Genomic DNA, 13,042 nt, shown 5'->3' on the forward strand with positions numbered 1-13,042 from the left:
ACAGAGAGGAAACATTCAAGTCCTTCACTGAGGCTCAAACAACTTAAAATGCAAACAGCACAGACATTCACCTGGAGGGGGCTGGAATTTAAACTTCTGAGCCAAGGAAACCAGGTCTATATAAACCAAGTGGCACCTCAGAACCTGTGCTCTAGTGCCCTGGCTCCAGTACACAGCCTTGTTCGGCTAAAAGAGGATAGGAATCTTACAGGAAAAGAGGGTTTCCTGGGGAGCAAAGCCCTGGTGAAGCACAGCTCCTACGGAGCCTGGGCTGCTACACGGCCAGAGGAAGGGGGCCACCTCTCCACCTGCCTTGTACAACGGCATGGTGGGCTCACATATACCTCTGTACGTCCCCACACCCTAATGGTGTATTCACAAGCCCCCACCAGCTTCCCCGGTGTCCTGGGGACTCAGATCACACCCCATGACAATGAAAGCGGGGCAAAGACAGCCCTGGCTCACACCTGAGCCCCAGGCACTACCGCACTCCTGTTCGAGCAATCAGCAACCCCAGCTTGTGAACAGAGCAGCTTGAACAAGTGTCCACAGAGCAACTTGTTTTGAAACCTTTGTCCTGCACTGGACCATAGATGTTTAACAAACCCAGAGTCACTGCAGCAGAACGCATATTGGCAAGTGAATTGCAAAGGGAAACAAAGAAACAGAAAGAGAGCTGTATTACGCTCCAGGAAAGCACGCTTTTTTTTTTTTTTTAAACAGAAAGGACAAAACCCGACAAAGACCTCTGCACCACCTTCCACCTGCTAACCAAACTCCAGGTTAAAGTGTGGATGCTCTATGCATAATTTGAGAGGTTCAGCAACTCCCTGCTATTCTTGGCCACCCCAGGAGGTGTCTGAACGCTTGGAACAGCGTGGAAAGAACAGAGATAGGAGCAAGTCACCCAGGTACAAAAGGAGCACAAGCAACAAAGCTGCACCCCTGCACCACTTCAGTCCAGGGCACAGGCCTGCAAATACCACGTCGGGTTGCCCTGAAATCCATTTGCACAGGAACATCAAATATCTCTAGTGCTGTGCTTGCTCCTCAGTCTGCCAGGCTTGGGACTTTGTTTCTTCCTACGGAGAGCTGGAGCTGTCCCGGAGGAGGGCAGCAGAGTCCCAGCATCCGTGCTGAGCCAGCCACTAAAGCGCTCGCCTGCTTCAAGTTGCTCGCAGAAGCTGGTGGAGATGCAAGAGTTTGGGAAGGCGTCCCATGGGGAAGGGTGTGGAGATGACAGCAGCGCTGGCCGCCCTCTTGCAGAGGCAGCGTCACCAGGCATTGCTTCATGCAACGACCTCGTAACCCGTGTGTGCTCAGCGCAGAGCAGCCAGAACGCAGGCTGTGCTTGGGAAGGGAACTTTTCCCCCTTGAAACACAACTAAGAAATTAAATGATGCTCTCTGCTGAATGGGCAGAACATCCTGCTCGGAAAGAAACCAAATCCTCCCAAAAACATCCTCTCCTTCTGCTCAGATCCGCTGGGCTCAGGCTAGTTCCTCTCCTCCTCCACCACCGGGCACAGGGACACACAGGGCTGGCAGCCAGGCTGGCATTAGTCATGGTTCCTCCTCACAGCTTCTGCTCCACTCTACAAGTCCCACTTCCTGGCATCGGAAAAAAGGGCAGCGGAGGCAGCACAATCCTGAGGTCTGGTACAGCTGTCACCCCGGGGAGGGGCTGGAAACACTCAGTCATGAGTACAAGTGTGCATGAATCACCCTGAAACTAGGGGATGGGGCAGCAATCCTCCGGTGGAATATGGGCCGCTGTGGCTGGGAAGGGCAGGATGAGGTAAAGGAAACCAGGGACTGAGCCACCGGTTGAGGTGGACACAGCATAACGTCAGCCCCAAGGACCCAGCGACTATGGGGCATCATGCTGGTTTCCACAGGAGCTGAGGAGCAATCCTACCTGCAGCTCACCTCACCAGTTCTTTGCCCTCGAGGCATCGGACCTTCCTAACTAGAGAACACCAGCAATCTGCATTCAGCTCCCATTCCCAGCCTGTCTCTCACCCTTGTGGGACACATCACATGCAGCTAATCCTTCAGGGAAATATCAATAGAGAAGCAAAAGCAAATAATGTTGGTACCTTTAAAAGCTGTGCTCTCAAGGAGGACAACATGACACACACTTTCCACTCCACTAACCTCATCAGAGATAAGAGATGTATCTGCTCTCACATCCTTCATGATGCAAGACCTACCCCACAGTGCCAGCTCTCAGAGCGATGCTGCAGTTACGCAGCCCCACCGGACACCGTGCTGGCCTCAGGGATGCCACAGAAGGTACAGGACTGATCAGCAGCAGCAGCCTTGCAACAGCTTGCCAGAAAAGCAGTGCCACCCAAGCCTGTGGTTTGCACCAACCCTGCTAGCAAACACATGATGTGGGTCAACATTTAAGCTGGTGTGGGTGTGAGGGACAGTGGGTGGATTTCTGTGGGTTCTAGATAGCAGCTACAATTAGACATTACTATTCTAGCAATTAACTCCGGTTTCTTGTGGCAATGACGGAACTAGACTGTCAGAAGTGGTTTCCTCCCCCCACCGTACCTAATCTTTTTAAGCCTAAATTTCTTTGCTTGAGTCACAGAGGGAGTCTTGTGCAGTTAATTGTTGATGTATTGATGGACGCTCAAAGGTCAATGGTAGAAGGCAGCTTTCCTAACAAGGCCAGCGATTCATCAGCAGCAAGTCAGAGCCATAAAAGCCTGCCTTCCAGGCAACAGCTTACCTGGGATGGGAGAACATGACCCTACTCAAAGCAGCAGCAAAAGGTGACCTATTGCAAGTGAAAGACGTCCTTACCAATTCTCTGGCCAGGCCACAAGAAGCACATCTTCAGGCAGCTGTGTCAGGACTTGTTATTCTCTGGAGAAGCAGACAGGAGCCCTCTAGCACTCGAGTTACACCCTGCTGAGTTTGGACACTCATTTAAACCAGGGTTTCTCCTTGTGTTGTCAGAGTGCCCTTGGTCACCCTCCACGTGCTTGCTCGTCACCACCAACAGGAAGCAGAGTGGGGCAGGGCTACAGGCTGGTTCAGGTCACCTCACCCACTGGGGAACCTGCCTCCTTGCCAGTCCTCCGCCCAAACACAGCGGCTGGACACGGCACATCTGCAACAAGGCAAGAAGAACCCTGCTCCTCTCTACCATGGGAAGCTTTGAGTACGTGCCAAAGCTGCCATGTGATTTGTCCCCAGAGCTCTGCCAGTGATGGTCCCTCATTCCGACCCACGTGCCATTCAAGCTTGCATTCGCTTGACCATCGTTTTGCATCTGGCGAGAACCTACAGCGGCATCAGCTGCCGTGTACCGCGTGCCAAGGGCTGGCAGCGCCAGCAGCCAGCTGTGCAGGGGGCTGTGCTCCAAACAGGTGGTGGCAGAAGAGGAGCTGCTCTGCCACTTGTGCCATGCCACTGGTGCCAGGACACCGCAGCATCTTCCAGAGCCTTGAGGATAAAGGCACTTCTCTTTCACAGGAGAGAGCCCCTGCAGCAAGCCCAGAGGCTGTCCTCAGCTCTTCACCCCGGGTGAAGGTGGCCCAGAAGGCACATAGAGAGACGGAGGGCTGCTCCAGCCCACACAGCTATTTGGCAATCACAGTCTGACCTGGGGCCAAGGGTACGGTGCTCTTCCTGCTCCGCTGGATTCTTTCCTACCCCTAGTTCACCTCCGATCGGGCACATCTCCTTCCCTGCCCAGAGGAGCTACCAGCTTAGGGCTTTGCTGGTGTGAATAGAGAGGCTCTCACTTCCCAGATTTGCATGTCTTTCCCCCTCTCTCTAAGGGCTGGGCCCTGTAACCCAGCAGTCTTCGGCCTCTGTCTTCTACTGCTGCCCTCTTGCAGAAAAAGAAATGCAAAAAAAACCCTTGGAGGATGAAAGCAGGGGGAGATGGTGTGACATGACAGTGCAACAGCTCTATGAGCTGCCAGTCGCCCCTCACACCCCTACCAGCCAAGCCGGTCACGGGCCCTGACTGCTCACCCTCCCTTCCAGGCATGGCCAAAGGTCTCAGCACTTCCAAAATGAAGAACTCAATGTCCTGAGCTGTGGAGAGCTCTGCACCTCATCTCCACAACCAAACCCCCACCCTGGAAGAGGCACGGCGAAAGCACAGCCCCTGCAGAAACAAGGGAGCCCAGCTGCTCGGGGCCCATCGCAGCCATCCCCAGGGCGGGAGGCAGCAGGGCAGCAGCACAGCCCTCACCACCGGTGCAGGACACAAGCAGCGCTGGCTCTTCTGCTGCCTAAGGGGCTGTTGGTTAATTCAGAAAGCCACACTGAGACAGCAATCAAAGCCTGGAAGGAGGAGATGACTCAAGATGAGGTTTTGGTATCTGAGTTCCCTCTTCCTGCTGAAATTGAGTGCATGCAGGTCACTGCGCAAATTCCCCCTCTTCCTCCGCCCGGCCCTCCTGCTGCCTCAGGGGCTGTTGGTTAATTCAGAAAGCCACGCTGAGACAGCAATCAAAGCCCAGGAGGAGGAGATAATGCAAGATGAGGTTTTGGTATCTGGGTTCCCCATCCTGCTGCGATGAGTTGGGTACCCTTGAGTGCATGCAGGTCACTGCTCAAATTCCCCCTCTTCCTCCACCCGGCAGCAGTTCCTGGCCTGCCCACGCTGCTCCCAGCACAACGGTGACAGACAGACCTGTTCGCTGTGTGTCCCTGCTGAGCCAGCACACAGTACCAAACTGCTGCATCAGCACATTTATTCCTTGCTGCAGGGAGGTGGCCACCCCTCATGAAGCTTGCCATGGCTGGTCACTGCATGATGCAGAGAGGGACCCAATATAAACTGGAAGAGGAAGCCCCCTGTGCCCCATGAGACCTGCTGCTCCAAGCAGAGCTCTTGCCCTGCACCTGAAATGAGGCCTGAGCCCCTGTACCGCAGGAGCCCAGCAATAAGACCTTGTGACTGAAGGGACATGCCACCTCCAGCTCCGGCCCGGAGCTCTGTCAGCACTCCTGGGCAGCTGCAGCAGGGATCAAATGTGCTCCCAAAGCAAGCAGGGAGCTTGGAGAACTTTAGCATCAGGTTCCATTACTGCCATGTGGAGATGGATGGTGACATTGCTCCGTACCTTGAGCTCCCAGTGGCATGGGGAGGCTCGCTTGCTTCTCCACTGCACCCCACAGCTGGAGAAACACAAAGGGACAGGGCTACCTACAGCTGGAGTACAGGGCCTGGCTGCCTTCTCCCTCCACCCCACAGCCACATCCCCGTCTGCTCCTGCAGCCACCCTCACCTCACGGAAGCTGAGCTTCCCATCAAAGTCTTCATCCACCTCCTTGATCATGTTCTTCAGCCCCAGGTGGGTCTGTGGGGCTCCCAGCTTTTCCATCATCAGCTTCAGCTCCATCAGGTCAATGTAGCCATCCCGTCCCGAGTCATACCTGCAGGGTGCAAAGAGGAGGGGGTCAACCCTCATCATCCCCCACATCCATCTTCCCAGAAGAGGAACTGTGCAAATGGATGAAGTCACGGGGTGGTTCAAAGCTCGGGGAAGAGGGGAAGCTGCGCAACACGGCCAGTGCTGAGATATATTAAGCTCAGGGAAGTAGCTAGCAGCTTTCAGAGCTGTCTCATCAGAGAGAAGTGCTCAGGGGAGCTCAGACCAAACCACCCACACAGAAGGAGCATGGAGGAACTCAGCTTATCTCAGTGGGATTTCCATCTCACCCACTTGCACGTCCAGCACAAAGGTTACTGGCACACAGCGTACACCGTGCACCAGCGGGTGAGGCAAAGGCATGCCGGTGCCAGCTGCTGCCAGGTCTCCTCCTCCTTTCGAGGAGAAACAGGGAACAGAGACCAACCAGAACCTCCCGGCAGAGAGCAGCTATCTTTCTTTGTAAGCAAAACACACACCCCCTTCTAGCTGTTAAGATCTTTCCTCTCTGAAATGGTTTTGTACTCACAAGCACCGTGCTTCAGGGCAGCTATTTATTCAGTGTCCCCGAGTGAGCGGAGCAGAAAGGCAGTCCCAGGGGAGCACAGCAATCCGAGCCGGTGCCACAGGCTGGCCTGCCCGGGCCGGCCGGGAGCGGGAAACCAGAGCAGGGGACCACAGCAATCCGAGCCGGTGCCACAGGCTGCACTGCCGGGCCAGGCTGGCAGAGGAAACCAGTGCCCTCATCAAGGAGCAAGACCAGAGTTGGACCATGCTCCCAATGGAGCACAAAGGGCTGCAAGGACTCTTTGCAGGAGAGAGCACCTGTGCAAGGGCAGAGTGCTTTAGAGATGCAGAGGCAGTGACCTGCTGTGCCCAGCCTAGGACCATGCACCAATTCCTCCCCTGATACCTGCTGCGGGTGCAAGTAAAGCGTCCGGCCCACCCAGCAACCAGCACTTCGCACCCACCAGGGCCATCACCAGGTTTCAAAGTCCAAAGGCTGGAGGGATGGGTGCTCTGCTATCAGACAGCCCAGCAACAGCCCCCCCGCCCCCCATCCCAGTCCTGCCATCGGGGTCCAGCACAGAGGTGGGGGCTCACATGGGAGGATGGGTCAGGGTCTGCCAAGCTGGGCTTAGGCCCCGTGCACAGCCTGCCACTGCCCCCTCGCCACCATCTCAACCCCGACAGAGTTAAATCCTTTCAACCATTCAGAAAGGAAACCCTAGGCACTGTGCCTAAGCTTTCCTGTCGGTGGGAGCCCATCAAATCCTTCCATCCATCATCTTTCATTGACTCTTAGGTCTCTTCCAAAGAAATGAGGACTGTAGCCATCCCAGTCCAAGACCTGCACAGTTGTGGTTACCCTGGAAGAAAGCCCTTTCCAGCTGAGAAACCTCGCAGCCGCAGAGGAAGCTGTGGCAGAGGAAGGCACGAACAAAGCTGCTGGCTCTGAGCTGCTCGCAGGCGTGGGCAGCAAAAGGCAGGGCTGCAGCCAAGAGCTCTGCCCCCGCCTTCACAAGCACAGGCACAGGGTGCTTTTCCCCCAAACTGGGGTGGCCTCCACAGCTTTCCAGAGTCCCACCACCTCCACAACTATCTTTTAGACTCTTTGTGCCTCTTTTTTTCCAAGGGTCCCAGGCCCAAGAGACCCCAAATGACAGGGACATCACCACCAGGTTGGCACACAGCCCCTGCTACCAATCTGCCTGCGTGCTCTGCACCCAGCAAACCCACGAGCCCACCAGGCTGGACAACTTTCTGGAAAACTAGAAAAGAAACCTTCATCAGAGCAGAAACCAGGTCACGGAGCTGAGACGTCATGGGGAGGAAAGGCAGCAGGTTCATCACAGCAAGGAAGGCGTCAGTTAATTAAGGTACACGTTCACAGCATTACCCAGCCCAGCTCCGAGATGCACTTTCAAGACCTCACAGAAGCATAATAAGTGCAATATTTAATTGTCAATTTGCTTTTCCTTTAAGTTTGGGAGAAAGGGTGTGGAGCCTTCCCTCTGGAGTAAGGTGGTTGGAGAGGCAGTGCCTTTGATCAGATAAAGCAACAAAGCATATAGTAGCAGGGAAGCACTTGAGGTTGGGGTTGCGTGTTTTTTTTTTTGGCCCCAGCAAGCTCACGCTGCCCTTCGCCTGGGTACAGAAGCCTGATGACACCAGTGTCCCCACCAAGGGCTACCCATCCAGGGTCAGGACACTGCCCAGCCCCTCTCAGAGGCGTTGGGTAATGGAGATAAAGACAGAAGGAGGGCACAAGCCCAGCCCGTGCCTGCTGCGCTCGTGTCACCCTTCTGCTACGGACGCTACCCGCAGGCGAACAGTGGCCCTCAGTGCCTGCCCTGGCAGGAAGCCCAGGGGCAAATGCGCTGCCCCGAAAGGGTTAAGCGTGCCAGCTTCAGGGCTCGTCATCCCTGCAGAGAGGCAGCACAAAGCCAGGATTGTGAGAAATGGGGTCTTGCCAGCAGCGGGGCTGCGGTGGCAGAGCAGCACGCTGTACCAGCCGCACAATGGGTGTTGAGCACGCCGGGCTGGGGTACAGCTGGTGCCGAGATGCCTCCCAAAATCAGGTTACCAGTCCCTTGCAGTTGGGGACAGCCAGGCAGAGGGACACTGAAGCCCCCAGATGCTCGGGGACAGCCCCACAAGGCAATGGCAGCACCCTGCAAACTGCTGCATTCCCTCCCCACCCCCCCCTTGCCTCCTAAAGCAGCCCAAGTATTTTAGGACCTGGGTACAGTCACTCGGCTGCCACGGAGCCACGCAGCCAGACTATTTAGGGAGAGGCGTATTTATAGGGCATGAGAGACAGCGCAATTCATTCCCCGGCACACCCCCCCCCCCCCGCAGGCACAGGCACTCGATGCAACAGGGCACGACAGGGGCTGCACCTTGTTGGTTGGCCGATGCTCCCGGCACACTCAGCCCTACCAAAAACCCCACTGCCTGCATTTCGGGAGCTCCCAAAACCCCGCTGGCTGCTTTTTGGGAGCTCCCTTTCAGGGCCCAGGGCTCCAGCCAGCCCCCAATACCGCTCACACCCATTTCACTGCCTGCAGAGCAGCCCTGTCCCGGCGATGGACACCGGTCAGCCCTCGCAAGCAGAGCTGGAGGAGGGCATCAGGGCCAGTTCAGCCCCTAAATGCGGCCCAGGGAGCCATCCCGTCCTGTACTCCAGGAGTGGCACAGCAAGAGTACGCAGCACTCGGGTGCCTTGCCAGCCCTGCCATCACCCGCTGCCCTGCTGTGACACCAGAGCTTTGCTTCCTTTGGGCTCAAAGCTCCTCGGGCCACGAGCCAAGCCTCACCGCGGTGATGCGCAGACATTATGGACTGAGGGGCTCCCATGCCAATGGGCAAAGACATCTCACGTCACACGCAGGCAGGCAACTCCAGCAGCAAGTCAGTGCCATGGCCATGCCTGGTCCCCACCTGTGATGGCTGGGATGCCGCAGGCAGCTACGAGCACCGCGGCTGGCGTGATAAGGCTTCGCAGCGCCGCCGCAGCAGCGTTCCTGGCAGCAGATGAAACACAGGCAGCGGCTGCCAAAATCTGCTGCAACAAGGATGCACCCAGATTCCCACGCTGGCTTGCTCCCAGCCGGGCTGCAGAGTGTGCCCGGCTGCTGAAGTGCTGGAGGAGGAAAGCAGGAGCAGAATTTGGGGGGGGGGGAAGGAGGCAATATTTGCTGAACTGACTTGCTCAAGAGCAGGAAGTGTGTTAAGCACAATTAGTGCCCGAGTACAATCATTGTACTGGCATTTACACAGCATTGCTAGGGAGTTACACCGCAGAAGAAAGAGGGATCAGGAAGGGAGAAGGGAGATGCTGAGGACTGCATCACCCATACTGACTCTGCAGTCACCTCCCAGCTGCCTGAAAAACTCCAAGGGAGAAAAAAAAAAAGGATAGCTGAATGAGAAATCCCAAATCCTGAAGGATCAAAGAGCAGTTTCTAAACATTCATGCTTCTTGAGAAAGGCTGGAAAGAAAAACCTGCCCTCCCTGTACATGTTCGCTGTACCTCAGCTTGCTCCACACACTACAGGCACCTGTACTTTGATCTGCAGTTCCTGCATGCTGCAATGGCCTAATACAGGCTTTGAAATAAAGCAAGTGGTGTAATGGTGCTGAAGTACTAATAATCTCCTCTTAAATATTTCAAAATCCTTTCTAAGTAGTACTTTATTCCCTCTGAGCATTGCATTTCACCTTACATGGAGAGGGAGGTGCTGATCTCTTCTCCCTGGTATCCAGTGATAGGATGCGTGGGAGTGGTTCAAAGCTGTCTCAGGGGAGGATCAGACTGGACATGAGGAAGCATTTCTTTACCGAGAGGGTGGTCAGACACTGGAATAGGCTTCCTAGAGAGGTGGTCAATGCCCCAAGCCTGTCAGTGTTTAAGCAGCTTTCGGACAACACCCTTAACAACCTGCGTTGCTTTCACTTTTGGTCAGTCCTGAAGTGGTCAGGCAGTTGGACTAGATGATCGTTGTAGGTCCCTTCCAACGGAAATATTCTGTTCTGTTGCCGAGAGCTTTGAAAACCATTCCTCCATACTGGGGTGGGGATAGAAACCGGCTCCTTGGCAGCACGCAGCTCCATCCTCCCCAGCCCCGGGCAGCAAGAGCTCTCCTGCTCTTGGAGGGACATGAGGGTGGGCTGAAAGTCTCCTCCAGCAACATCTCCTCCGAGATGCTGGAGAAGACCCCCAAGGCACCGAAGCCCTGCAGGGCCCAGGCTGGGTGGCCGAGTCCCCATGGGGATGACCTCCCTGACCGCTGGGACCGGGGAGACAGCCGGTCACACCAGGAACATGGCAGTCCTGGAGTGCGCAGGTCTGCTGCAGCGCATTAGACATGTCCCTCGGTACAGGGGCACCCGGCGAGGGGCTCCCAAGTGGCTCCAGGAAGGCAAGGGGACATCACAGCCTCTCCCACCAGCCCAGCACAAGGCACTCGTGAAATGCGTGGGCAACACATGAAATTCCCTAAATACAAAAGCAACAGCAAGGCTGGAATTTCTCCGCTCCCCCTCGCACCCTGCAGATGACGCTGGTGGCTGTTTTCGTCCCCTTTACATCCCTCAGAAATGTCACTCCTGCCAGGCAGAGCCTCACAGCCTGGCTTTCACACACCTTCTGCCATTTCCCCGGACAAGATGGTACCAAGGGGAGCTGTGAGATTCCAAAGCTCCTGAGTTTGCTCACAAGACTTGGGGAAGAGAGGTTATCATGGCTACCACAGTCCCCACACATTGTCAGAATAGGCAGCTAATTAGGTCACATTATAATTAGCCTGAGCTGCAGACTTTCTGGTCCCTCTGCCAAAAAAAATGCCCACGCCAAGAGGTGCCCGCACTCAGCAGCCCCCACGTGCTCCTGCATAGCCCTGGCACCCACGGCAGATACTCACACCCCATCCCCGGGGGAATAGGGCCGAAATGGGGGGATGCTGCCAAGCAGAGGCTTGGACAAAAGCACAAAAAAAATGAGCCCGACCGTGGCAGCAAGACCAAGGAGCATCGTTTCTGCTTTGGAAGGATGCTCCTGGCGTGGCCGGCAGCACACAGCACATGGATGGAGCACTGGATTTCAGGAAGGCCCAAGTTCAGACGGGCCCTTTGCTTCGGCCCTGGCATAGGACGGTTGCAGTGACCAGAAGTACCGTGGGATGCCCTGACAGACACCAGAGCAGCTGCTATCACCAGCTATTCCCTCTTCCTGGCCACAGCACCCTGACCCAGCCCACACAGCGCCTGGGTGCCACAGGCTCAAGTTTAGTCCAAATAACAGATTTACAAGTCCCACTAAACTGATAAGAAACACTTTTGGCTGGGAAGCCTGATAGCACAAACCTGGCATCCTGTGGCAGTGAGAAGGTATATCCCTGTCAGTCAAAAGCTTATTTTTTACCATTAGTAAGAAAGACCCCGAGTTCTGGTGGCCAGGGCCAATAAGCCGTACAGAGAATAAAAGCCTTAATCACATTAACTCAAGCTCTGCCTGGCAGGAATTAAGGGGAACATTTCCTCTCCTCCTGGAGCACGTGGTGTTGGCCGGTACTTGAAACGGGTCGCTGGGAGCAGATGGAGCAAAGACCAGATCCTCTGCCACTGCCAATGCCGAGTGCCTGTAACAGAGTGAAAACCAGGACGGGGTTTTCCGTCTGCCTGTCCGGGGAACACAGGGGAGCACGGGGGAGCAGGCAGCCCAGCCTCTTCCCCTTTCGGCACAACCGGCCGGCACTCAGCTGCGACAGTCCTCACAGGGCGCACAATGTCTTCCAGCTACATTGACCAGCTGATTAGCATTCAACTGCAAAGCCTAGGTTTCCCGCTTACAAGGCCGGCGTTTAATGAGCTCATTGTTGAAAAATTCGGCTGCAATTCAGCTCTTCCACTTTTATTTCCCAAACCACCACTGTTTCTTTCCTTATCCCTATTGAGGCAGTGCCGCTGCCCACTCCGGGCTCTCGCCCGCAGCTTTGGGGCACTGCAGCTGCCTACATCGTTTGTCCTCCTGCCCTCACAGCACCACGTCTCAGCCCTCCGCAGAGTGGGATCCCCTTTAACCGCCATCAAAAGAGGCACAGGAGCGAGCAGAGCAGCAGTCTTGCCCGGACCACCTCCCTTCCCACGCCCAGCTGCCCGTGCAACAAAGAGCTCCAGTGAAAAGCCCAATGCTTGGTCTCCTGCAGCAACAGTCCCGGCTGGGGCCAGCAACACCCCGCAGCATCAGGAGGTGGGACCCTTCAACCAGGCTCTTGGTCTCCTCGCAATGACCCCAGCCTCCAGGATGCCTAAGGCAGCTTTCAGGTAGAAGGAAGAGGACCTAACAAGTTACAAACCCTGCTGCGGTCACCTCCGTAAGCTAAAGTAGGTCTTTGCACCTTCCTGTAACAGCCCATGCCGCACTTCTGTAGCCCTGCCTCCTCATGCCTGGCAGGGCATCACCCCCCGTCCGGCAGCCCTGCCTGCGGCCGGCTGACAGGTGCCGCTGCCTGCCTGACCCCTCTCCTTGGGGCTGGGGGGACATCAGTCCCCAGGAGTGATGGAGTGAAACCTGAACACAGATAATCAAAGTTACGCAGGTACAGCCCAGCTGCAGGAGCCGTAACGGGGCTCATGGAGGAGAGAGAAAGGGCAGGATCGTGGCCCCAGGAAGGGCCGAGCCTTTCTGCTTACAGAAGTAGCTCTCCATGTTGCCACCAGCAGCTTGACTTTAATACAAACCTTCCTGCTGGGAGGGGATCTGCGTCCCAGCCCCCAGGAAGGGGGAGGCAAGAGGAAGCTGTGCTCAAGCTTTGTTTGGGTGCATGGGAGGAGGCATCAAGCCTGGCAAACGGGACCGTGGAAGGAGCCACGGCACTGCTGGGCAGAGCCAGCAAAGCTGCTGGGGACGTTCGAGATGTCCAGCACCGCTGCAAGGCCCTGGCACCCAGACCTTGGTGCCCCAGGGTGGGGGCCAGCAGTGCCCGTGCTCTTCCAGCCCCCTGTCCCACCCAGAGCATCCCCCAAATCCACGGCTCCTGGGTGCCACCACAAACAGCCGCCTTCCCAAACCCGGGCGGAGCAGAGGCAACCCCAGGCAGGGAGCTACGGACGGGACTGAGCTCCAGCCC

General features: G+C 56.1%; 1 protein-coding gene across 1 annotated transcript in view; it reads right to left on the bottom strand.

Annotated features, from left to right (window-relative positions):
- The window catches only part of LOC104163818 (EF-hand domain-containing protein D1), a gene marked incomplete at its 5' end in the record, with an annotated part of 7,422 nt that extends 2,011 nt beyond the window's left edge, over nucleotides 1-5,411 (bottom strand). The window contains one exon of the mRNA XM_009702936.1: nucleotides 5,264-5,411. Coding sequence (XP_009701238.1) covers nucleotides 5,264-5,411 — 148 coding nt within the window. The remainder of the gene's footprint in view (nucleotides 1-5,263) is intronic.
- Nucleotides 5,412-13,042: the final 7,631 nt, after the last annotated feature.

Source organism: Cariama cristata, unplaced genomic scaffold, assembly GCF_000690535.1.
Source record: "Cariama cristata isolate BGI_N322 unplaced genomic scaffold, ASM69053v1 scaffold13596, whole genome shotgun sequence".
Classification (NCBI taxonomy): Eukaryota; Metazoa; Chordata; class Aves; order Cariamiformes; family Cariamidae; genus Cariama; species Cariama cristata.